This window comes from Danio rerio, chromosome 8 (assembly GCF_052040795.2).
Source record: "Danio rerio strain M-AB ecotype USA chromosome 8, GRCz13ab, whole genome shotgun sequence".
NCBI classification, from domain to species: domain Eukaryota; kingdom Metazoa; phylum Chordata; class Actinopteri; order Cypriniformes; family Danionidae; genus Danio; species Danio rerio.
This window is the reverse complement of record NC_141028.1, coordinates 10,869,836-10,895,000: the sequence shown is the minus strand read 5'-3', so window position 1 is coordinate 10,895,000 and position 25,165 is coordinate 10,869,836. Positions and strand designations below refer to the sequence as shown.

Genomic DNA, 25,165 nt, shown 5'->3' with positions numbered 1-25,165 from the left:
TCCATAAATATTCGGACATTGACACAATTCTAACATTTTAGGCTATATACACCAACACAATCGATTTTAAATGAAACGAACAAGAAGTACTTTAACTGCAGACTGTCAGCTGCTGTCATTTGAAGGTATTTACACCCAAATCAAGTGAACGGTGTAGGAATTACAACAGTTTGTATATGTGCCTCCCCCTTGTTAAGGGTCCAAAAGTAAAGCTGCGGTCACACTACAGTTTAAGCTTGCGAAATTCTGTAGTACGGCGCTGCAAAAAGGGGCGGGATTAAACTAGATTATTAGACATTAAAAAAAGCGAGTGATTGGTCCATATTTAAAATTTCTGTCCAGAGAGGTCATGTTTTGATCCTTGATTGGTCTCACGCAGTCAACTGATACGAGGTCACTGTTTACCAAGCTTGAACTTTACAATCCAGCCAACTGCGAAACTTGTTGCAGGAGCTTGCGTTTACGGTTTGACGCATTCGCGTGTGTATGAATGGAAGTCTATAGGAAGAAAAGTGCAGTGTGACCAAAGCTTACTAGAGTAATGAACTCTGGACCTTTGATCTGCTCATTTTAATTGGGATAATGAGGTAATAACACACACCTGGCCATGAAACAGCTTAGAAGCCAATTTGTCCAATTAATTTTGGACCCTTAACAAGTAGGAGGCACATATGCAAACTGTTGTAATTCCTACAGCGTTCACCTGATTTTGGATGGAAATACCAAGTTAAAGCTGACAGTCTGACGTTAAAGCACATATTGTTTGTTTCATATTTGGTGTGTAGAGCCAAAAATGTTAGAATTATGTTTACGTCCAAATATTTATGGAACTAACTGTTTGTCGATTTAAAATCCCCATTGAGATATTGCTAAGTGTTAATGTCCAAATTGCACTGTGATCATTTATTTGTTATCATTATTTTCAGTTTGATCATTTAAAAATAGTTCAATTTGCAATGCTTGAAAAAAAGCACTTAACATTTGAAAATAAAGATGTAAATAAAGTGATTTGTATTACTCTTTACTTTACAGTGCATTAGTATTATAGCAATATGTTTATTGGTTCTTGTTTTTATTTGATATTGCTTAATTTTATTATTAATCCCAAGTCGTTGACCACTAAAAGCATTTTGCACAAAATTAAGCAATATTTCCACTTCTTAAATGGTTTATATTTTATGCAGATACACTCTCATATTTATATTGTAATATAAATGCAGAAACTTATGCGATTTTCACTTTCATGCTGACTTTAGTAGAAGTTTACACTTTTAGTTTGTTCTACATTGTGAGTGCCAGTATTAACTATTGTTCTGATGTTTTCTAGTTCATTTAAATGATAATAGAAAGGATTACAAAATCAATGCAATAAAGTTTGAGAAACAAATACTCACAGAGATTCTTATAGCTTATAACATTATCATTTATCTGTTTGAAAGCACACTAAAAAAAATATTCATTTGATTTACAATTTTTTTTTTAAGGTAAGTGGTTGCAAACAATTTATGTGGGCTGAATTTTAAGGTGCTGTATGTAAGTTTCTGACTCTTCTAAAGCATACACATACACAATATGTTTGCAGATATTTAAGAAACATGCAAAGTGACCATTTTTGTTTATCCTAAAAACAATGCTGAAGTCAGATATCCTGTACATGCTGGAACGACGGTCTTTGTTACGGTCATTTAACCCACCCAGTGCCAGTTTAGCCAATTATATTTCAGCTCCCTGTGTTGCCTTGATGGAAAACAGTTTATTTCATTTATTCATTCAGAAAGGCTCTCAAAGTATGCGTGACAGTAGCAGACTCTGAAATGAAATGCAGATTTAGAGTTCTGCATGATGTGGTTATTAATTAGCAAATAATATAAACATTACAAACGTAAACATTAGGTGAGCAGGTTACATTGTAACAAGAATTACATTGTTAAACAATTTGGCTGTTTGCACCAGAAGAAACACAATAGAATTTTAAATACAGCCATGCAGAAGAACAGAATAGTGCACTCACTGCACTCCAACGAAATGGTAAGGTTTAAAATCTTATTAAAGCATATTAAACCTCTTTAACATTATTAAATGTAGATGCTGAATCACTGATATGTGTTAGTTTGCACTGAATCACTGTCTTAAAGTTCAATGTCAAGCGGTTTATTTTATTTTCAAGATTTGAGGTGAACTATCTGCTGCTGCTTTCAGTGGTATGACAATAAATGTTACGTCGAATGGCATTCAAACTCACATTATTGACATTTAACACTGAATAAACCACATGAGGTGCACCTGATGTGTTTTCTGTTGTTTAGCTTTAAAAAAAAGAAGCCGTTTCTAAAACATAAATTTCAGGTCTCGGTTAGACAAAAACTCCTTTTAATATGAAGAATATGTCTTCTATTGCATGCCGTTGCTTTTATTTAAAACATGATTCATATCAGCCTTTAGGTGCAATAGTCAGGACTGCTTCTGTTGATGTCGTCAATCTGGCAACCTGCACTTGCATGTTATGAACCAGGTGTGCAATACCTAGTTCAACCACTGGGTGTCAAACTTACACACTGCACCTTTAAACAAACAAATTAAATTTAGATACGTTCAACTGAATTTGTTTGTTTAAATTCAGCTCATATAAATTGTTTGCAAACACTTACCTTAAAAATATTTAGTAAATATAATGAATATTTTTTTTCAAGTGCAGGTTACGGTGAGAATATAAGAATGAAATGGCAAAATCACTTTTTCCACTTAGAACCTGCAGGGTTTTTTTCTTTCTTTTGCCAATGTCAAGTGCAGAACAGTAAATCTCTTGATTTTTGTTGTTCTGCTTTGACAGTAGGTGAACTATAGACACAGTTGCCAAACTCTGCCTTTATTTGTCTTAAGTTGAGAACCCATAGACAAATAGCCAAGATCAACTGTATTACTGAATACTTTAAACTGTAGCGGACTGTGGAAATTCTGCCCTGTGGAATCAACTCCAACACTAAACCATTGTGACATTATAGATGTAATCAGAATGTACAAATTAGACTACATAATGTAAGGCTTCAGAATACATTTGCACATTGTTGTAAAATAATCTGCTAGCACTTTTTAATCGTGTTAGAAAGCGTTTTCATTTTGTTTTTCCTCTCTCTCTCTCTCTCTTGTTGTGATTTACATACTGTAAAATAAATCAGAGATTTATTTTGTGAAGGCTATTATTTTGCTTATATGCATATAAATATAAATACATATTGATATCTGTGTGTTATATTTTAAACGTTTGATGCTGTATGTACTTTTGATAAAGATGATAACATGGAGTGGGAATTCTTACTGAAACGCTGCAATGCAGTTGAACGGAGGCACGAGAGACAGATAGCACATGAGATTGATTTTTATTTCAAATATCAAGTGCTGCAGTTGTTAAATGTTTTAGATTTGTGTGTGTAAAACTCCAGTATTTTCTACCGACCACCCAGAAAGCGGCTCGATTTGGGGTTTTTGTTGAATAAGTCATCTAAATTGGATTCATGCACCTACATCTATAGTTTCAAAATAACATCCATCTGTTTGGTTTAATAATATCAACCCCCGGCCATTTATTCATTCCCTTACATGCCTTTCTGAATGTCTGTAGTGAGAATGATAATAAGTGCCCTTCAGATAATCTGAGGACCGAGATTAAACCTCCTCACCGCTTCACACTGAGAGCTACTGGTTTACCAAAGGCCTTACGCGCTAACCGTTTAGTCCAATTTAAGATACACCAACCAAACTCCATACAAAAGTATTTTAAATTCATCCAAATTCGAGCCTGGGTCGGTCAGTAGATCAGTTAACAAATAGTGATTATATGTAGAAATGTTTATCTAGAGAAAAAAAAGAAAGTACATGTTAACTAAATAAGAAAAATGTTTTGTGTCATTATTTTCGTGCTCTGCCAAATGTTCTCGACAGTATCTTTGCACTGAAGGTTTGCCGTTTGTTGAGATTTAGAGCTAAATGAAACATGAACTGGTGAAGGGGAATGGTGAATAGCACAGTAGAATCACAGCTCCAGAAATGATGTTAGAGTAACTCAATGTTTTCGTTTAATGATTCCAAATACTCCTCGAGTTAGAGCTGCACGATTCTGGATAAAGTCAGATTTTTAATTTCATATTTTTTTATTTTGTTTTTTATTAATCATAAAGATCACATTCAAACTTACTAAAGAGTAAGATAAATGGTACAAGTTTACCATTTAATTTATTTGAATTATTAATATTTCTTTTGTTAATTGGTTGAGTGAACGATTCAATCACTCACGTATAAAAACATGACCGTTTTCATTGCTGGATGATGCCACAGTCAGAGTTTGAGATTTTATTTTAATTTTGTCATTTGGCGCTGCAAAAAGGGGCGGGATTAAACAAGATGATTAGACATTTAAAAAGTAAGCGATTGCTCCATATTTTAAATTTATGACCGGAGAGGTCATGTTTGAGCTTCGATTAGTCTCACGCAGTTACGTGATGTGATTTCGCAGGTCAGAGTTCACCAAGCTTGAACTTTGCAGCGCATCAAAATGCAAAACTTGTCGCACAAGCTTGCGTTTCCGGTCTGCGGCATTCATGTGCATATAAATGGAATTCAATGAGGAGAAAAGTGCAGTGTGACCACAGATCTCTTCAATGAATATGATATAGTGAGATACAGTGTTGCCACCTACTGGTGAAACAAAATCAATTATATTTTATGTTACCTAACTCATTACTTTCGACTATTTTGACCACTACCATAGAGTGTTTATATTCAAACTATAAATGTTTTTCTTGGCACATTTGGATTTTTATTGAATTTTTTTGTTTTGTTTGATAGAAATAACCATACGGTATGGTTAAATAGACTAAAGACTGAGCAAGACGTTTACACAACATTTTCAACAAAAAATTGGTTTTAGTTCTGACCATTAATTTATGCAACAAAGGAGTTTTATTTATTGCGTGAATATTTATTCATTTTCTTTTCAGCTTAGTTCCTTTATTAATCTGGGGTCGCCACAGCGGAGTGAACCGTCAGCTTATCCAGCATGTTTTACGCAGCGGATGCCTTTCCAGCTGCAGCCCATCTCTGGGAAACATCCATACACACAAAATCACACTCATACACTACAGACAATTTAGCTTACCCAATTCACCTGTACCGCATGTCTTTGGACTTGTGGGAGAAACCTGAACACCCGGAGGAAACCCACGCGAACGCGGGAAGAACATGCAAACTCCACACAGAAACGGCAGCTGACCCAGCCAAGGCTCAAACCAGTGACCTTTTAGCTGTAAGGGCGACAGCACTACCTACTGCACCACCGCGTCGCCTTGCTTAAATATGTATTGCTTAAACAAATAGAGACACTGCCACCTACAGGCCTGTCATGTATAATCAGCATCCATTTTAATGGACCCGTTTGAATGGGGATCACTTTGACGAAGTTGTCTCAATGGAAAACTTTTTAAAACTTTACTTTACTTAAATGAATGGCTAGAACAAAGAAAAATGTTACAAAAAGCGAGACATTGCCACCTACTGGCCTGGCATGCATAAACAGCTTATTATTTTATTTTAATGGACCTGTTTTATGGCGAGCACTTTGACGAAATTGTCACATTAGCGAAACTTGTCAAAAACTTTCGTTGCTTAAACAAATGGTCAGAACTAAAATAAAAATGTTAAAAATTTTCACAAAAGTGAGACATTGCCACCTACTGGTCTGGCTTGCATAAACAGCATATTATGTCACTTTAATGGACCTGTTTGAATGGCGAGCACTTTGACAAAGTTGTCTCTATGCAAAACTTTTCAAAACTTTCTTTGCTTAAATAAACGTCCAGAACTAAATAATAATAATAATAATAATAATAATCATAATAATAATAGTAACAAAATTGAGACATTGCCACCTACTGGCCTGGCATACATAAACAGCATTTTAAGTCATTTTAATGGACCCGTTTGAATGTGGATCACTTTGACAAAGTTGTCTGATTCCGAAGCTTTTCAAAATTGCAAACATTTTCATTTTTTTGTACATTATTTTTGTGTAAACATAGATGAGATCTTATATGTGTGAACAGCTGAATTGTAATTTAGTAATGACAATGCGAAAATTCTCCAAATTGAAAAAAGATTCGTGCAGCTCTGCTCTGAGTAGTCAATCAGCCCTGGAGAGGATGGTCGAATGACAGTCAAAGCTTTGGGTGACGATACTGTCTTGAAACTTCACAGTTGACCTGGTAATAAGCTCATTGACGTCTTTCATCCTTGTGGTTTGTAACACACTGTGATGTAACCATGGTTGTCTATTTTTAAAAGCTAACAGTAGTAGAGCTAAGGTAACTGTAGCGTGTATGTTAGTGTCCATCTATCTAACAGGATCCCTCTCATGTAAAGAAGGGCTTCGTGCTCCACCACTGTGATCTTGTGCTGATCCACCTGCCCAAAATCAAAGCAACAAATGGCAATAAACTAACTCCATGAAGAAAAAATGGCTTGCAGTTTTTGTCGTCATTGTCTCAAAAGTTGCTCTCTTCATTTGCAACATCATTAAACATACAATAAAAAACGATGGTCTCACTTTGGTGCTAAAATTAGGTTTCTTTTTTTTCTCACATAGCTGTTTGTACTTAAATCAGGGGTACATGTATTTACACAATGAGTACATTGTAACACACGATTAGTTTCAGTGTAAGTACATATTAGTTAAGGCCACCTAATATTAAGCTGGACAAAATATGGTAATAAGACACAGAGTGAGATAGTAATGTCAATGTCAGTTCTATTTATATAGCACTATTATACACAACCAAAGGTTGACCAATGTGCTAAACAGTACAAATCACAAAGAACAAGTATCAAATTATAGCTAAAACTAACAATCCTGACTAATACTTATTATAGATAGAAACAAACAATTCTGACTGATAAAATGCCAAATCAAAAAGGTAAGTTTTCAACCTAGATTTAAAAACAGACAGAGATGATATAGACCTAATACAGAGGGGCAGAGCATTCCACAAGGTAGGACCAGCTAACAGTGATATTAGCTTGACTGTATAAGAGCGATTCCATGCAAATGTCATCCTTGCCATGAAAAAAAAAGCTTTCAAGTTGTTTTCTAGGCTTGTATTTTACAGTACTGTATACACACTCAAAAATGTCTGTCAATGATTTCAGGCAAAAATATTTCATTTACCAAAGTCACACAGGTGCCAACTATACACCTGTCAAATCCATAACAGAGAGTAGTCACATCCATAATGAAGCTTTTCCCTCAAGAATGCAATAATAAAATAAATTCAATCATCTGTGTTCTATAGAGAGCCAACACGTATCCTATTGATTAGCATTGTTTCTTTTGGGTTTTGCCGTTTAATTCATTTGCATTCATTTTTACTGCAAATGTCACACATAACTACTGCTCATAATCACCGCTGCTTTTATTTATAAAGTCTGTTGGAGAGACAAGATCTTAGTCAGTTCTGCCGTCCACAAGACGAACAGCTCATTTTTCCTGGCATCACAGTTGTTGTCTGTTTCAAACCTGTTTGCCGGAACGGGCGGTGATACCCATGCGGTTTAGACCGGTTTTCAAGACAAATGCTAGTTTGTCAGGGGAGCGCAGCTGCCATATTAAGCCGGGCTGCGGTTGGCAGAAGTTTGTTGACTATGTTTAGCTGAGCAATGTTACTCTATTTCTGCCCATGAGCCAAACACAGATGGGCGTTCAGGAGCACAAAAGCTGAAATCAGCTCCCACTCACTGAAACACTCTTACATCAGCTACTGTAGCAAACACTGATCAACTCTTTGAGTTTTACACTTGACAACGTTGAGGAGATCTGATGTTATATCTACACTTGAAAAAAAGTAATTATTCAATTAGATGTTTTAGCAAATTCTCCTATATTTCTCCACTGTAAATGTACTTCCCCGGCGGAATAACAGGACATCTTGTATTTTTTTTTTAATTGGTACACAACGTTTTGAGTATACGAGTATTACTAATACTTAATAATTAACAATAATAATAAAAACAACAACATATATATATATATATATATATATATATATATATATATATATATATATATATATATATATATATATATATATATATATATATATATACACACACACACACATACATACATACATACATACATACATACATACATACATATATATATATATATATATATATATATATATATATATATATATATATATATATATATATATATATAATTAAAAATTAACAAACCACTGTGGTCCAATGACTTGCCCAAATAAATGACTTGCCTTGTTACATTAATTTAGTTAAGCTTTTAAATTGCACTAATAATAACTTACATTCCTTATATATATACATACATATCAATATCAATATCTATATCTATATATATCTATATATATATGTATATATATATATATATATATATATATATATATATATGCACTTAAATTTGTAAAAACAAAGTTAATTGAATCAATTTGTGTTGAGACAACATGAGGGAATTGTGTGGAACCCAGCATTTTTAGTGTAATTGTATAAATTTAAAAACAACTGGCAACAAAATCCAACAATATACACTGAGTTAATTTGATTAACACACCCAGAATCAGATAACATAATACTTGTTTCATTTTGCAAAAACAAATATTACGTGTGTGTGTGTGTGTTATCTCTGTTCCTCCTCCTCATTCCCGCTGTAGCACGTAGTTCACGACTCTGATGAGAGCCTTTGGCCTAGATTTTAGTTGTGGTATGTAGACAGTAAAAAAAGACCAAACAGTCATCTGTTTAATATCAACAGCTACAATAATTACCCGCAGAATATTGAATATAAGACTGCAGGACAGCAGGAAAAATCCTGCAGGAGATGCATAGCATTTCAGTTTGACCTCATTTCTTCAAAGACATGAATCATTTAACAAATGAATCATTCAACATCGCGAGCAGGAATGCGTATGAAAAAGTTTGTTTATTCTTGTTGTGGAACGACAATACAATTCACTTATGAAGTTAAAGTGCATGATAAACAAATAAAATATACATATATACAATATTTTTTTGCATTTTAACTGGTTAGTGTCTGATAGAAACAACATACATTACATAACCATTATGAAATATTTCATTATGACATATCTTTAAAATGTCATAAAACTATTTTAAAGTGCCCCTGAGAAAATCTTGTATTCTGTCTCAAAAAAAGCCACAGATTATGATTAAATTTGGGGCCCTTTTCTTGACACAATACCTCTGTTAGACTTAAATAATTGATTATTTAGTATATTTAGGGGGGGGGGGTTGCTTTTTTAGTTGTTACAGTGCATCTGGAAAGTCTTCATAGAACTCCAATTTTTCCACATTTTTTTGTTACAGCCTTATTGCTGCAAATTTATATATATATATATATATATATATATATATATATATATATATATATATATATATATATATATATATATATATATATATATATATATATATATATATATACTCTGTAAAATCAGACGTACACAAGTATTCACAGCCTTTGCCGTAAAGCTTTAAATTGAGCTCAGGTACACCATTCTATTTTTACTGGTCATTCTTGAGAACTTCAGCAGCTTAATTGGAGTTCACCTGTGGTCAATTCAGTTGAATAATGTGAAAAGGCGTACACCTGTCTATATAAGGTCCCAGGGTCGACAGTGCATGTCAAAGCACAAACCAAGCATGAAGACAAAGGAATTGTCTGTAGACCTCCGAGACAAGATTGTCTCGAGGCACAAGGCGTGGGAAGGTTACAGAAAAATTTCTGCTGCTCTGAAAGTTCCAATGAGCACAGTGGCCTCCATCATCCGTAAGTGGAAGATGTTTGGAACCACCAGGACTCTTCCTAGAGCTGGCTGGCCATCTAAGCTGAGTGAATGGGGGAGAAGGACCTTAGTCAGGAAGGTGATCAATAACCCGATGGTCACTGTCTGAGCTCCAGCGTTCTTCTGTGGAGAGAGGAGAACCTTACACAACCATCAGTGCAGCAATCCACCAATCAGGCCTGTATGTTAGAATGGCCAGACGAAAGCCACTCCCTGCCTGGAATTTGCCAAAAGGCATCTGAAGGACTCTCACACCATAAGAAACTAAATTCTCTGGTCTGATGAGACTAAAATTGAACTCTTTTGAGTGAACGCCAGGTGTTATGTTTGGAGAAAAGCAGGCACCGCTCATCACCAGGCTAATAGCATCCCAACAGTGAAGCATGGTGGTGGCAGCATCATGCAGTGGGAATGTTTTTCAGCTCCAGGAACTGGAAGACTATTGAGGATAGAGGGAAAGATGAATGCAGCAATATACAGAGACATCCTGAATGAAAACCTGCTTCAGAGTGCTCTTGACCTCAGACAAGGGTGACGGTTCATCTTCTACCAGGACAATGAACCAAAGCACACTGCCAAAATATCATTGGAGTTTGTTGACAACAACCTGATGAACCTCCTTAAATGGCCCAGCCAGAGCCCAGACCTAAATCCTATTGAACATGTCTGGAGAGATCTGAAAATGGCTGTACACTGTCGCTTCCCATCCAACCTGATAGAGCTTGAGAGGTACTGCAGAGGTACTAAGACAGGTGTGCCAAGCTGGTTGCATCATATCCAAAAAGGCTTGAGGCTGTAGTTACTGCCAAAGGTGCATCAACAAAGTACTGAGCAAAGGCTGTGAATACTTCTGCACATGTGATTTTTCAGGTGTTTTTATTTTTAATAAATTTGCAACACTTTCAACAAATCTTTTTTCACATTGTCATTATGGGGTATTGTGTGTACAATTTTGAGGAAATCAATTAACTAAATCCATTTTGGAATAAGGCTGTGACATAAAAAAAATGTGGAAAAAGTGAAGCGCTATAAAGACTTTCCGGATGCCATGTACTTTCTCTAATTTTATGATATAATATAAGGATTAATTCAATGCATTATCACATTTTTAAATGTAATTTATTCAAGCATCATTTCTGGACATTATTGTTTTTATTTATTATCACCATAGCCATGAATCATTCAACAAATTACAAATGAATCATTTAACAACTCGAGGAGGAGGAATGCGAATGAACATGTTTGTTTTTTCTTTTCCTTGTTGTTGAACTATAATACAATTTGTTTATGAATAGTTTAAGCGCATAATAAAGACGAGTTTCTTCTTACAAGCATGCCAACTACAAGATGCTTTTGGAGCACAATGCGAATACAGTAGCTCTCTCTGTGCACTCACAGCACAAACACACAGTACTGCCATGTGCTTTAAAACGAGAGGATCATGTGTTTGAACTCATCTGAACCTGTGGGTTAGTTAGTGTAACAGTACAGGTTAACCCAGCACAGATACAAACTTAAATCATGAACACATGAGGATATCTTTCCCTTAGTTGAATTTAAGCACTTTCCAGGTGCATTTTCAACATTTTAAAGCACTTTTTAATTACACATTTACACACATATACACTTCATCATACATCAGATGAGGTTGTTGTTGTTGTTAGAGTATTCTAAGGAAACATTTTGATGGCGGCATAATGTTATTTGTCCCAAGCGCAACCTTGAATTAATGTAATTTACTCCTGTTAACGTCATTTACTCACACCTTGAATGTGTAATCTTTCATCTTAAATGTATATTTATTTAAATTATACATGCATTGTTCACACGTAAAAGTGTAATCTCCGAGCATTTTGTCTTCTTGGCACTGTTTTAAGCAAAGGGCACAGACCTTGAAAAAGACAGACAGATCACGCACGCTATGCAAGATAAGGTTTAATGAAAGCAGCACAAATACATTTTCAAGCAGTTTTCAAGCGTTTTATCAAAAATCTAAGCACTTTTTAAACATTGAAAAAACTCAAACTTAAAATCAAATTCAAGCATTTTCAAGAATTCCCAGCACCCTTAAGAACGATAAGCCAAAGACTCTAGTAAATACAAGACATGTGCTTCGTATCTTTTTGATGGGAAAATTGTAACGATCATTATAATGAATAAAGCCCCGCCTACTTACACAGGAGCCAATCATCGATCGCTATATGAAGAAAAAAGCCTGCCTTTTAGTACAGGAGCCAATCATTGATCGCTATAGACTGATGATACTCTGGGGAGGGGCTTGGACCGGGAGTTTCTGCAGATTTTGTGAGATACGCACATTTAGAAATTAATCTAAAGAGATAGATGTTGTTTATTTTTCTTGGTGATTCCTAATATAAAATTTAATTGTAAGCAGGTTTGGAGAATTTGATGTTTCCCCATTCAAACAGAATGCTTGAACATACTACCCGGGAGGTGTTTCAAAGATGGTCACCGGGTGAAATGGCTTGCCTTAAAGGGGTTTTGGCTGAGCCCATAGTAAACAATAAGACAACAACGAACAAAGATCGTTTTGGTGAATCAATTTTTATGAAAGTAGGCCTAAGATATATTAGTTAAAGGATTACTTCAAATTTATTTTATAGAGGGAAAAAAGGATGTCGTTTACTCACCCAAGTCGTCCTGTGAGCCCAAACCAAACGGCAACCTCCCGCTGTCCCTTGTGAAGCAAATATAGTAGTAATTGAAACTGCAATTCATCAAAGTTCTGCTAGTCCTGGCTCTATAATAGAGCAGATTTCTTTTGAGCTCACAGTTAAAATGGCCAACTTTACAGCAGAAAAAAGGCGTTTACTAATATTACCCTTTCATGACAAGTGAGGGGATGAATTTATTTAGAACTCATTCGTTTAGGTTATTATAGGTTATATTAAGTCTGCATAATTAAGGGCATGGCCACTTGAGTGACAGCTACTGTAGGTCTCGCTGGTCGCCATCACTTCACCTAAGCTGATTCCGGCTGATTAGCCACTGAACTCAGCATATTCATTGTATTTTTGTGTTGTTTTATGTGGCTTTACTCAGTAAGTTGCCTTTTGAAATTATTTCGTACAATTATCAGATGATATGGCAAGTTGTGTGCACTTAATTGTGCTCACAAACCATTCACGTGGCCTCCATTTCCCAGGTAAGTGAAATTATATACCGGTGCGTATATATAAAATAACATCTCTATAAATGTATTTGTTTTATTTAAGATATTTTATATTTTTCTTTGCTTTTTCAATGCTTAGTGGCTCTTATTTGGTTACCCCCGATTGGAGCGATGACGCGCAAACAAAATGGTGCCGGTTGGCCACGCCCACTTGTAGCTTTGTTTGCACCCTTCAGAAACCTACGGATGACGTCACACATTCTACGTCCATATCTTTTACGGTCTATGGTCCCAGATATGACTGAGGACTATTAAAGAGTATACATTAATTTACCAATCTCTTCTTTTTCCTTAGCGGGATTACAGTCCAAACATAAACAAGCTTTACCACAAACCTATACATAATCGTAGTATTTCAAGGTTGTTGTTTTTTTTAATGGAAGATTTGTGTGTGGAAAATTATGCGACATATAATTCTTGAAGTGTTCATGAGTGTGGCCATGTACGATTCATCCATGAACGTATCGTTCTTTTGAGTCAAATGTTCTTGAATAACGATTTGATTCCATTTACGTAAGCGGTTGAAATGATTCACTTTCGCGCACATACAAAATTTGATTCTATTCTCGAATTCAACCAACCAAATTCACCAAAACAACGATAAATTGGAGGAATTTTTTTTCACTCAGGAAAGTTTCCATATGGCAAGAGAAAATACTCTTAATATAGCGCAAATATAGCATATATGCAAGAATTACGTTTACGATACTTTTACATTTTTGGAGAATGATGACAATCATTTCCCACAGCAGATTATATTTTGAGATGGAATAATTTTTCTGAACAAATTGTGATTTTCTGATTTTTTTTAAGCATAATTTACAAGACTAAAAACTTAATCGAGTGTAACAGTTTATATAATACAAATATTGTTGATGAAGTATATAAAAAAAACAACAAAATTGACAAACATTGTCATATTAAAAAAAAATTTAATCCCTTCAAACCACTAGGTTTACTAATTTGTTTGCAGGTATTTCATGACTTAAAAATCTAATAAAAATGACTAGAATCTTTCACAAATTTGCTAAGTAATAGACAAAATAATCTGATTTTGTTTATACATAAATATATATCACCCTCCATCACAATATGGGTGAATTATTTGACCCATATTTTGACATTTTATTTTCACAAACGTAATAAGCAACATTAAAGCGAACACACAGGCTCGATATAATCAAGATGAATTTATTGGTTTGGTTTATCAACATCCAAACTAAAGCACATCACATAATACTCCAATTTTATAATGAAGTGACGCAGATGAAACTTTCCTGAAGACATTCAAGGCAGATAACAGCATTACGCTATCAAAAAAACCATCAAAAAAACGCAGAGCACAACTGCGCAATCACACAGAACTCAATGAAGAGCAAACATACTATCATTCACCAACATACCAGTGCATGTTTAACTTTGTTACAAGACAAAATTACAAACAATATTAAAAGGGATAGTTCACCTAAAAATGTAAATTCTGTTATAATTATTTACTCGTTTCAAACCTTTATAAGCTTCTTTCCTCCATTGAACACAAAAGAAAGACATTTTGAAGAATACTGTAACCATTGACTTCCACAGTGTTTGTTTTTCCTACTATGGAAGTCAATGGTTACAGGTTAATGGTAATTATTATTCTTGGAATTTTCTTTAAAATATCTTAGTTTGTGTTCAACAGAAGAAAAAAACATGAACCACTTGAGTAAATAAATAGAAGCTTCGTTTTTGGGGGGTGAACTATCCCTTTAAGAAAGAATAAGCTACATTTGGGAATGCATATAGAAAAGAAAGAGCCCCTTTAACAGTATCACACAGTTTATTTAATAGAAAAATCACACAATATGACTTAATGGACTCCTGCCATTTCCATTAGGTATGCACTGACGTTTTGTGTGTGTGTGTGTGTGTGTGTGTGTGTGTGTGTGTGTGTGTGTGTGTGTTCTTTTGTCTGGTTAACATTTCACTAATCTAACCAATGGTTGAGCAGATGAAATAGTAAACTAGTGTCATGGCAGCAGATGGCATTCCTGCCGTTCTCATTACTGGGATCCGTCCAGGAGGTCTTGACCATGTATTATCCGACACTGTGCCAGCAAAGCGATGCCCTTTCCCCCCTGGGGAGCCCAAAACAGCGCTAACTTTGTTCCCACACATCTTTAATTCGACACGGCTATGATGTAATTCCGATTTTCAGGCCATACAGCTCTAAGATTGCGGATACATTTTACACTGAAGGCATTTAAACGAGAGCAAAAGAGTTCATGGCGGCGACCTTAAGCGTTATCTTCAAACTCAATGCTAAAACCGAAGTTGCGGGTGTTGGTATCACTTCAAAACCTAGAGGACGAGAGATAGAGTGTGCTGTGTTTTGAAACACAATATCAGCTGTGGATGCTTTACTGTTCCTGCCAAATCGGCGTCCTTACCCACTGTAACAGGCCTGCCGGGCTCATATCAGATTATACTGACTCAGTGGCCTCAAACCAGACAGGGCCGGAAAGAAGCAGTTCGCTTCAAGCTCTGCTCTACAATAGGCCAAAAGAGTAATAGAGTAATGCCATACACACACAAAGAAGTGAACACAAATATACTAATATAGCATGACGAACGATGGGTAATAACCACAATCAAAGCTCGTCGATTGTAAACTGGAGGGATTTTTTTTTGCTTAAGTGTTTGTTGGGTGTAAAGTGTCAAACACTGTAAATCAAAGAGCTAAAATTAAGCAAGACATGCAACCAAATCGCCATATTCATGAGGAAAGATCAAAGGTGTCTCCCAAAAGGTCATTTAAAAGGAGAAAAGGACACAGAATATTTGGAGCAGATTGAAAATGTATCTAGAAGATCCAATGTTTTCTTGGTCTTTCAGTATAAACAAAAAAGCCCATTTATGAGTCGCAAGCTGAAGGATTTCGTGGAAATAGTTTGTTAAATTGTTTTGATATAACACGACGAACGATGGTTAATAACCACAATCAAAGCTCGCCGATCGTAAACAGGAGGGATTTTCTTTGCTTAAGCACGTGTTGGGTGTAAAGTGTCGTACACTGTAAATCAAAGTGCTAAAATTGAACAAGACATGCAACCAAATCGCCGTATTCATGAGGAAAGATCAAAGGTGTCTCCCAAAAGAGCAAGTTCAGTTAAAAGTAAATGAAACCGAATATTTGGAGCAGATTGAAAATGTATCTAGAAGATCCAATGTTTTCTTGGTCCTTCAGTATAAACAAAAAAGGCCATTTATGAGTCGCAAGCTGCATGATTTTGTGGAAATAGTTTTAATTGTTTAATTGTTTTAATATCGTATGAGGTATGATAGTTAATAACCACAATAAAAGCTCGCCGATTGTAAACTAGAGGGATTTTTTTTTGCTTAAGCACGTGCTGGGTGTAAAGTGTAGTGCACTGTAAATCAAAGAGCTAAAATTAAGCAAGACATGCAACCGTGCTGATACCTAATCGCCGCATTCATGAGGAAAAATCAAAGGTGTCTCCCAAAAGGCAAGGTCATTCGAAAGAAAACAATGAAATTGAATATTTTGAGCAGATTGAAAATGTATTTAGAACATCCAATGTTTTCTTGGTCCTTCATTATAAACAAAAAAGCCCATTTATGAATCACAAGCTGAATGATTGTGTGAAAATAGTTCATTACATTGTTTAATTTATTGTTTAATTGTTTTGATATAACACGACGAACGATGGTTAATAACCACAATCAAAGCTTGCCGATTGTAAACAGGAGGGTTTTTCTTTGCTTAAGCACGTGTTGGTTGTAAAGTGTCATACACTGTAAATCAAAGAGCTAAAATTGAACAAGACATGCAACCAAATCGCCGTATTCATGAGGAAAGATCAAAGGTGTCTCCCAAAAGGCAAGGTCATTCGAAAGAAAACAATGAAATCGAATATTTGGAGCAGATTGAAAATGTATCTAGAAGATCCAATGTTTTCTTGGTCCTTCAGTATAAACAAAAAAGCCCATTTATGAGTCGCAAGCTGCATGATTTTGTGGAAATAGTTTATCAAATTTTAATGAGTAATAGAGAGAAGCTTGCTCAAACTACAGCATATAAAAAAACATTCTTGACAACTTCATTGTTTGATCATTCAGGAAGTTAAATCATTTCAAGATGTAATTACTCTCAATTCAGATTTTATTTCTAGGAATAAACTTGTTTTTATTTTATTTTTTAAATACAGTTCAAGAGTTTCTCTTGCACTTCTGGCTTTATTTTACCTTTGAATTATGAGAGAAACAGTCTTATCAGAAACTTGAGTTTATTTTCTCATCATTTTTGGCTATATTTTAACTCAGAAACATGATAAATCTGAGTTTACAGCTTGAAATTCTGCCTTTATTTGTGAGTTTGTTTTTGGTAAACCAGACTTTTAATTTATAAACTCAATTCCAAATAATAATTGTTTTATTCTGTAACTGAAACAAGCTTTTATAACTCGTTCCCTTTGCTTGTGATTCATTGATGAGGCTTGAACACACCTGACATGCATATAAAAATGAACTGTAATACGTCAGTTTTGAACAGTTATTTAATCAAAACATAAAACCAAAACAAATTTTAACTAAACACAGGGAACACAAATTAACCACCCTAGGTTCACAGCAAAAATATAGAGAAAACTTGATACAGTGTGTGAAAAGCCTCAACAGGCTTTAATGAATGAAGCGAAAGCACATTATTGACGAACGGAACCCTGTTCTTACACAGCCAGAAGAGCGACACTGCTGACAGCCAATGAGAACGCAGGACAGGGAGCAGAGCATGAAGGGCTTCGTTCAGTCCGACTTCTTGTCCTGTTGAGCATCACATTTGGCCTGCGTTCAGAAACAGAGCAGAAAGAAGATGAGTTTTCAGCATCACAGACTGACACTGAGATTTGCACAATCCTGGAGGATTTGGATGTGATTTTGGGCTGCAGACATGATGTCAAGAAAAGGGTCCTGCCATGTGACATGCTTATTTTATGACCACAGCTGGCATTTGTTATTTTTGTTAGCATAATCGTAGTACTTAGAAACATCACTTTTCTATGTGTAAAAATGTTTCATATTCATGTTAGGTAATGTACTTACTAACATTAAATAAGTACGAATAATCTTGTAAAGCATTTATTAATCATAGTTCAACATAAACTAATGCATTATTAAAATCTAAATGGAGCTTGTTAACATTAGCTAATGCAAAGTGAGTTAAACTAACATGAGCTAACGTTATTAAATTAAATAACATTAACTAAGGTTAACAAAGACGAATATACGGAACCCCGGAAGGGACGTAGTGGAGGAGAAAAAAATTGGCTGGGTGAAAAAAAATAATGGGTGAAAGAAAAAATGGGTGGGAGGAAAATATATATATTTCTAAGTTTTTGCGTTCTCTCGCAAAGTTTTGCGTTCCCTCGCAAAGATGTTTTGCGTTCTCTCGCAAAGTTGTTTTGCGTTATCTCGCAAAGATGTTTTGCGTTCCCTCGCAAAGTTTTGCGTTCTCTCGCAAAACTGTTTCTCCACAAACACTTCCTGTTCACTTCACTCATGTAAAACCTCCCGTTTTCGCTGAAATTCTCCCATATTTTACCATTCTACCCCACTTTCTTTACATTACTGTGCGCTGATCGTCGCCTTTCACTTTGCAACCTCTGAACCAGTGAATCCATGTATAAGCGCTGACTGACAGACGTGCTCCGTACAATAAACTGATCCCAGATCAGCGTCTGTACGCGCCATTTAAAGGGACACTTCTGTTATCAAACAAGTGAGCAGCAAATGAATCTCATGTTTTGTTTAGTTTGATAACAGAGGTGTCTCTGTAAGAATGCACAGATCTATAATGAAAACAGTCCATTACTTTAGAAACTGTTTGTGCTCATTAAAGAGAAAATAAGCTGTTTAAAATAAAACATGCAGGACGGAGATGTTTAATATTATTAGTGTATTTGTCTGTTTAAACATACACCCGCTCCTCTTTAAATGGTGTGTACAGACGCTGATCTGGGATCAGTTTATTGTATGGAGCGCGTCTGTCAGTCAGCGCTTATACATGCATTCACTGGTTCAGAGGTAGCATATGAAAGGCGACGATCGACGCACAGTAATGTAAAGAAAGTGGGGTAGAATGGTAAAATACGGGAGAATTTCGGCAAAAACGGAAGGGTTTACATGAGTGAAGGGAACAGGAAATGTTTGTGGAGAAACAGTTTTGCGAGAGAACGCAAAACACCTTTGCGAGATAACGCAAAACTTTGCGAGGGAACGCAAAACATCTTTGCGAGGGAACGCAAAACTTTGCGAGAGAACGCAAAAACTTAGAAATATATATTTTCCTCCCACCCATTTTTTTCTTTCACCCATAATTTTTTTTTCACCCAGCCAATTTTTTTCTTCTCCACTACGTCCCTTCCGGGGTTCCGTACGAATAAATGCCATGATAAATGTTAATATAATAATTGGGTCACACTTTACAATAAGGTTCATTAATGTTAATTAATGCATTTACTAACATAAACAAATAATGAACAATACATCTACTACTGTATTTGTTCATGTTAGTTAACGTTAGTTAATGAAAATACAGTTGTTCATTGGTGCATTAACTAATGTTAACTAGCATGGACTTGGATGTCAATAATGCATTAGTAAATGTTCAATTATGCTTAATAAATGCTGTACAAGTGTTGTTCATGATTAGTCCATGTTAGTAAATGCATTAACTAATGAACCTTATTGTAAAATTTTACCAATAATTGTTTGTTCATGTTAGTGAATACAATAACTAACATTTACTAATGGACTATTACTTTAGTGTTCGCTAATGTTGTCTTAGAATCAATATTTTTTTATTATTAAAACTGACCTTTTCTGTTTTCTTTAAAGGTAAAGTAGTTCCATTTAATGTCCAATTTAGTTTCTTCAGTTTACCTATAGCGAATGTCTTTGGACTAAGGAAATCGGAGCACTCAGAGGAAACCCACGCCAACACAGGGAGAGCTTGCAAACTCAAAACAGAAATGCCAACTGACTCAGTCAGGACTCAAACCAGGCGACAGTGCTATCCACTGAGCCAAACCGTGAAATTGAAATTGAGCAGCAGGATGGCTCGATGGTTGAAACTGTCACCTGGTTTGAGTCCCGGCTGGGTCAGTTGGCATTTCTGTGTGGAGTTTACATGTTCTCACTGTGTTGGCGTGGGTTTCCTCTGGGTGCTCCAGTTTCCCACACAGCCCACATGCGGTACAGGTGAATCAGATAAACTAAATTGGCTATACTGTATGAGTGAGAATGAGTGTGTATGGGTGTTTCTTTGTACTGGGTTGCAGCTGGAAAGAGTATCTGCTGCATAAAATATATGCTGGAATATCAGGTGGTTCATTCTCATGTGGCGACTCCTAATATATTAGAAGCTAAGCCGAAGAAAAATGAATGAATGAATTCTTGAAATTAAGATAAAAAAAAAAACACTTAAATTTTGTGATTTTGGATTTTTAAAAATTTTGGATTTAAAACAAAGAGCTGTGTTTTATTCTACAAACTACTGATGACCATTCTTGCCAACAGAAAATAAAAATGTGCATAAAGTAACAAAAAGGTTTTAGACAAGTTAATAAAAATTGAGCATATATATATATATACACACACACATATATATAATCAAAAAGATCTATATGATATATGCGTGATATATGCAAAACATCAATTCCTCAGTTTTTCTAAAACAGAAATTTTATTCAATTATTTTACATATTACTTTCAGAGCAGTCCAAGACATCATATTTACAAAATAAATCAATTATGTTAATATAGTTTATACCTATGATAACCATGTTATTAAATGTATGCATTTACAAAACTAAGATAAAAATACATTTATAGTAATGTTTGAGAAAATGTAATTTTAGTTTTATTAATGACCTTCTTTCCAAATTAAAAATAAAAATGTAATTTAAAGCTCTTTTTGCATAAATTGTTTTTATAAGTGCAATGTGTTCAAACATGTTTATATTAATTTTCAGATAAAAATGTCAATGGTTTCAGTTCAGGAGCATTAAAAATATATAAATTTGATTAAATAACCCTGGTTTTCAATTACCAGAGTTTCTGCAGGTTTCACAAAGTCAAATGTAAGACTTTTAAAGAACTTTTTAAAGACCATTATGAATAAAAGTTCAGACTAAGACAAACTTTTTTATAGATTATATTATAATTAGTCATTTCTTAATCTCAAATTTAAATAAATTGTCAAAAAAAGCAAACCCTAACTGTATGCATAAACATTTTTCAACATACTGCAACTTATCTTTAAAAAGCTGTAATAAACTAAATGTATGCACAACAGTCTGTCCAGGTCAGTGTCCTCACCATATATAGACTATAAATACCCAGGGAAATTTTAAACAACTATTGCAAGGATGATAATTAAACAATATTGGTAAATAGAGTTTGGTTGGTTTGTTTGGATTGTTGGTGATTGAAAAGTAAAATAAGAAAATAAAGACCTGTTTACAATTATTTAAGACCTACAAGACAAAATTTCTGTGAATTTACGACTTTAAGACCTAAAATTTAGTTTTTTAAAATTGAAGACATTTTAAGAGCCTGTGAACACCCTGATTACTAAAAATAAAATGAAATGAAAAAGAAAAACGTGTTGTTCTGAGCAATTATCATCTTTTAGATTATCAATAAAAAAAAAAACTCTAAATATATACCAGTATATACAAACAAATACAGTTGAAGTTAGAATTATTAGCCCCCTACAATTTTTTTTTTTTCATTCTTTTTGAAGTATTTTCCAGATAATGTTTAACAGAGCAAGGAAATGTTCACAGTATGTCTGATAATATTCTTTCTTCTAGAAAAAGTCCTTTTTGTTTTGTTTCGGCTAGAATAAAAGCAGTTTTTAATTTTTTAAAAGCCATTTTTGGGACAAAATTATTAGCCCCTTTAAGCTATATATTTTCTCGAAAAACTACAGAACAAACCATCGTTATACAATAACTTGCCTAATTACCCTAACCTGACAAGTTAACCTAATTAATCTAGTTAAGCCTTTAAATGTCACTTTAAGCTGTATAGAAGTGTCTTGAAAAATATCTAGTCAAATATTATGTACTGTCATCATGGCTAAGATAAAATAAATCAGTTATTAGAGATGAGTTATTAAAACTATTATGTTTAGAAATGTGTTGAAGAAATCTCTGTTAAACAGAAATTGGGGAAAAAATAAACAAGCGGTCTAATAATTCAGGGGGGCTAATAATTCTGACTTCAACTCTACATGTATATAAAAATTTACATACAGACAAATATACATGTACATATTCAGATATCATGTAATGAAAGCGGCAGCATGTGTTGTGTTGTGCATGAGAGCGCGTGTAAGCACCTTGTTGACCTTGTTGCTGTTTACTGAGCATGTATCAAGCATGCAGCACGTGTTCATGAGTCTCTTATGAGCTGCTGATTTATAAGTAAACATGAGAGCCTGCACGTCTATCTGCCTCTCGCTCTCCGTCTCACATACACACACTTGAGAAGAGCAGCTCATAACATTCACGATTCCTCAGGGGTCGCCTGACAGGTGCACAGAGTTTAGTGAAATAAACCACAGAAAACAATAAATCACAGCTGAGCGATACCGAGCGATAAAAGAGCATCTGGGCACACAAGAACTACTCTAATGTCAGCTCGCACATCATTAAAATTACAACTACAATGATTTCAACAACTCTACTCTATAGTATACTGCTATAATGCTAATATTACAGACAACAGACTCTTAAAGTGTGATTTCAGGAACACACTAGTGACAGCACACGTGTAACTTCTAACTTGACTTGGTTTACTGGAATCAGATGCTCCAGGAAGGCCTTGGTTACTTTTAAATGTGATTCGCTGTAACATTCAGACTGCCAATAGGACACGTGCTAGTGCTGCCACTGCCTTTCACATTTTAATATGCAATAAATAAGCTCAAACAGCAGAGCTCGTCAAAGTTGTGTTTTCCAAGAAACGCAAGAACTCATAAACCGCATACCTTGAATGCAATAGAAGCTGGATACAAGTGTCTTGCTAAATACAGAATGACAACATACTGTAACTAAATGTCAATCTGCATATCTACAATGCAGTTTTAAATGATTGGGGTCATTAAGATTGATTGATTGATTGATTGATTGATTGATCGATTGATTGATTGATTGATTGATTGATTAATTGATTGATTGATGGTTTTCTGCAGGTTTCATCAAGCCAAATGTTTGGACTTTTAAGACCTTGTTAAGACAATTAAAGGGACCTATAATGCAGCTTTTTACAAGATCTAAAATAAGTCTGATAAATCTTGAGTATTTATGTGAAGTTTCAGCTCAAAAAAACCCACAAATAATTTATTATAAGTCTTTTGAAACTGTCCCTTTTAGTCTTTTGTCCTAATTATGCCATTTTGGTGACTGTCGCTTTAAATTCAAATGAGATTTTGCTCTTTTCAAAAAAAGGGCAGAGCTACAAATGCCTGTGTGTCGGTAAATAAATAAAACATTTGTTAAAAGTTTATGTATTGAGATAAATTCTTGGTGATTGGATGGATGTCAACTTTAATGGACAAGAAAATTAAGAGTGCTTGTTTTGGAAGCTGTCTCGTTTGCCCAGTTAGCGCAGTTCGTTTGGCATATGTGAATCTAGCAATTGTGCTTGGATCCGCGCCAAACAATCGCTCCGATATTGCTTGAATGAGGTGGTCTCGGCTCAATTGAAACGAACTCTGGAGATGATTGACTGTAGTGAGAAATCGATATGATCCGAGCCCGGCTATATCACAGAGTTTTATGGATATGTAATAGGCATACGGCTATATGAAGAGAGAATTATGAGCTGGGCGGGAGGTCATTGGAAATCCCAAGTCTCCCAGAAGTTTCGGGAGTCTCCCGCAAATGCACAAAGACTCAAGGATGCCCACAAACGAGTGATAATCTCCCGAAAATCGCGCGTCTCCTTCCCGGTCCTCAAATACGTCGCGCACCCTTCTCACCCCTCTCCACCGCATCCCTCCTCGCTTTTCAGACACGTCATGCGCACCTTGTCAAACACCATCAAACCACCACCCACCCTGACAGCTGACCAGGACTCTGCAAAATAAACCCTGAAACTCTGACCAATGTGAGGAGAGTTTACTCACACGTGACTTGTTTTAGCTTTTTTGGTGTGAAAGCGAACCGCACCAAGAGCAAAGAGTAACAATGTAACAATTGTAATCCCTATTTCGAAACAACTGAATCGATTCACAGGTGTGAAAACATCCTAAGACCCATTTTAAATGATTTAAGACTTACTACACATTATTTCAGTGAATTTAAGACTTTATGTTACGAGTAGTGTAGTGTAGGCTTGTGTGTGTGGTGTTTCTCTCTCGCTCTCTCTCTCTTTCTCGCTCTAAGTATTCACAGGTGCAGCGGATTACGTTGGGATGGATCATGATTGGCGCTTGGATTGGTGGCGGCTATAAAAACCAGCAGAGAACATGGGTTCGATGGCTTCCCGCTCTCTCTCGATTTCCCCGCCTGTAATCAGTGGAGAAAGTTATCCAATAAGTGTTTGCTTGTATCTCTTTGTGGCTTTGTGAGATGCCGTTGTGATAATTTTTAACCGGCGATTGAAGTCCGGTTTTCTGTCTCCCTGTCGGTCTTGGAGCATGAGGTTTGATGCCTTATTTGTTATTTTTGTTTTCTCCTGTGTTTATTTGTAGGGAGGTAAGTTTTCTGTATTTTATTTGTTTTCTAGGGAAGTTTAATCTAATTTAGTTAGCTTGGTTTATTGTCATTTATTTTGGCTGAACCCCTCCTGATGTTATTTTTGCTGCTTGTTTCTGTAAATAAATCATATTTTCTTGTTAATTCTTAGTAGTTGTGTTTTTGGAATATTTTGGGGAGAGAGAGCGCGGGGTCACCAGGGATTATATTTTTAATCCCTGTTATTTTGTTACGTTTTGGTTAAATCTCTTTTTGATTAAGGACTTTTAATTTAACTCGTAACACTTTTAAACGCCTAAAAATTGTTTTTGAAATGTAAGAAA

The 25,165-nt window shown here is 35.2% G+C and overlaps 1 protein-coding gene and 1 long non-coding RNA gene across 5 annotated transcripts in view; both read right to left on the bottom strand.

Annotated features, from left to right (window-relative positions):
* Positions 1-1,018: 1,018 nt before the first annotated feature.
* On the bottom strand, positions 1,019-5,856 carry LOC147835510 (uncharacterized). The gene is made up of 2 exons (XR_015497584.1): positions 2,645-5,856; positions 1,019-1,443 (listed from the first exon to the last, which is right to left on the bottom strand). It is a non-coding gene; the product is annotated as an uncharacterized LOC147835510 (long non-coding RNA).
* An 8,396-nt stretch (positions 5,857-14,252) lies between these two features.
* bcap31 (B cell receptor associated protein 31) overlaps positions 14,253-25,165 on the bottom strand; it is a 56,216-nt gene continuing 45,303 nt past the window's right edge. Inside the window, exons 8-10 of one of the 4 annotated variants that reach the window (XR_015496901.1) lie at positions 16,705-17,919; positions 14,779-16,336; positions 14,253-14,652 (exon numbers count right to left, since the gene is read on the bottom strand). Coding sequence is in view for 1 of the 4 variants with exons in the window: in NM_200092.1 (NP_956386.1) it covers positions 17,881-17,919 (39 nt within the window). In the remaining 3 variants the exon portion in view is untranslated. 4 annotated transcript variants of the gene reach the window in all.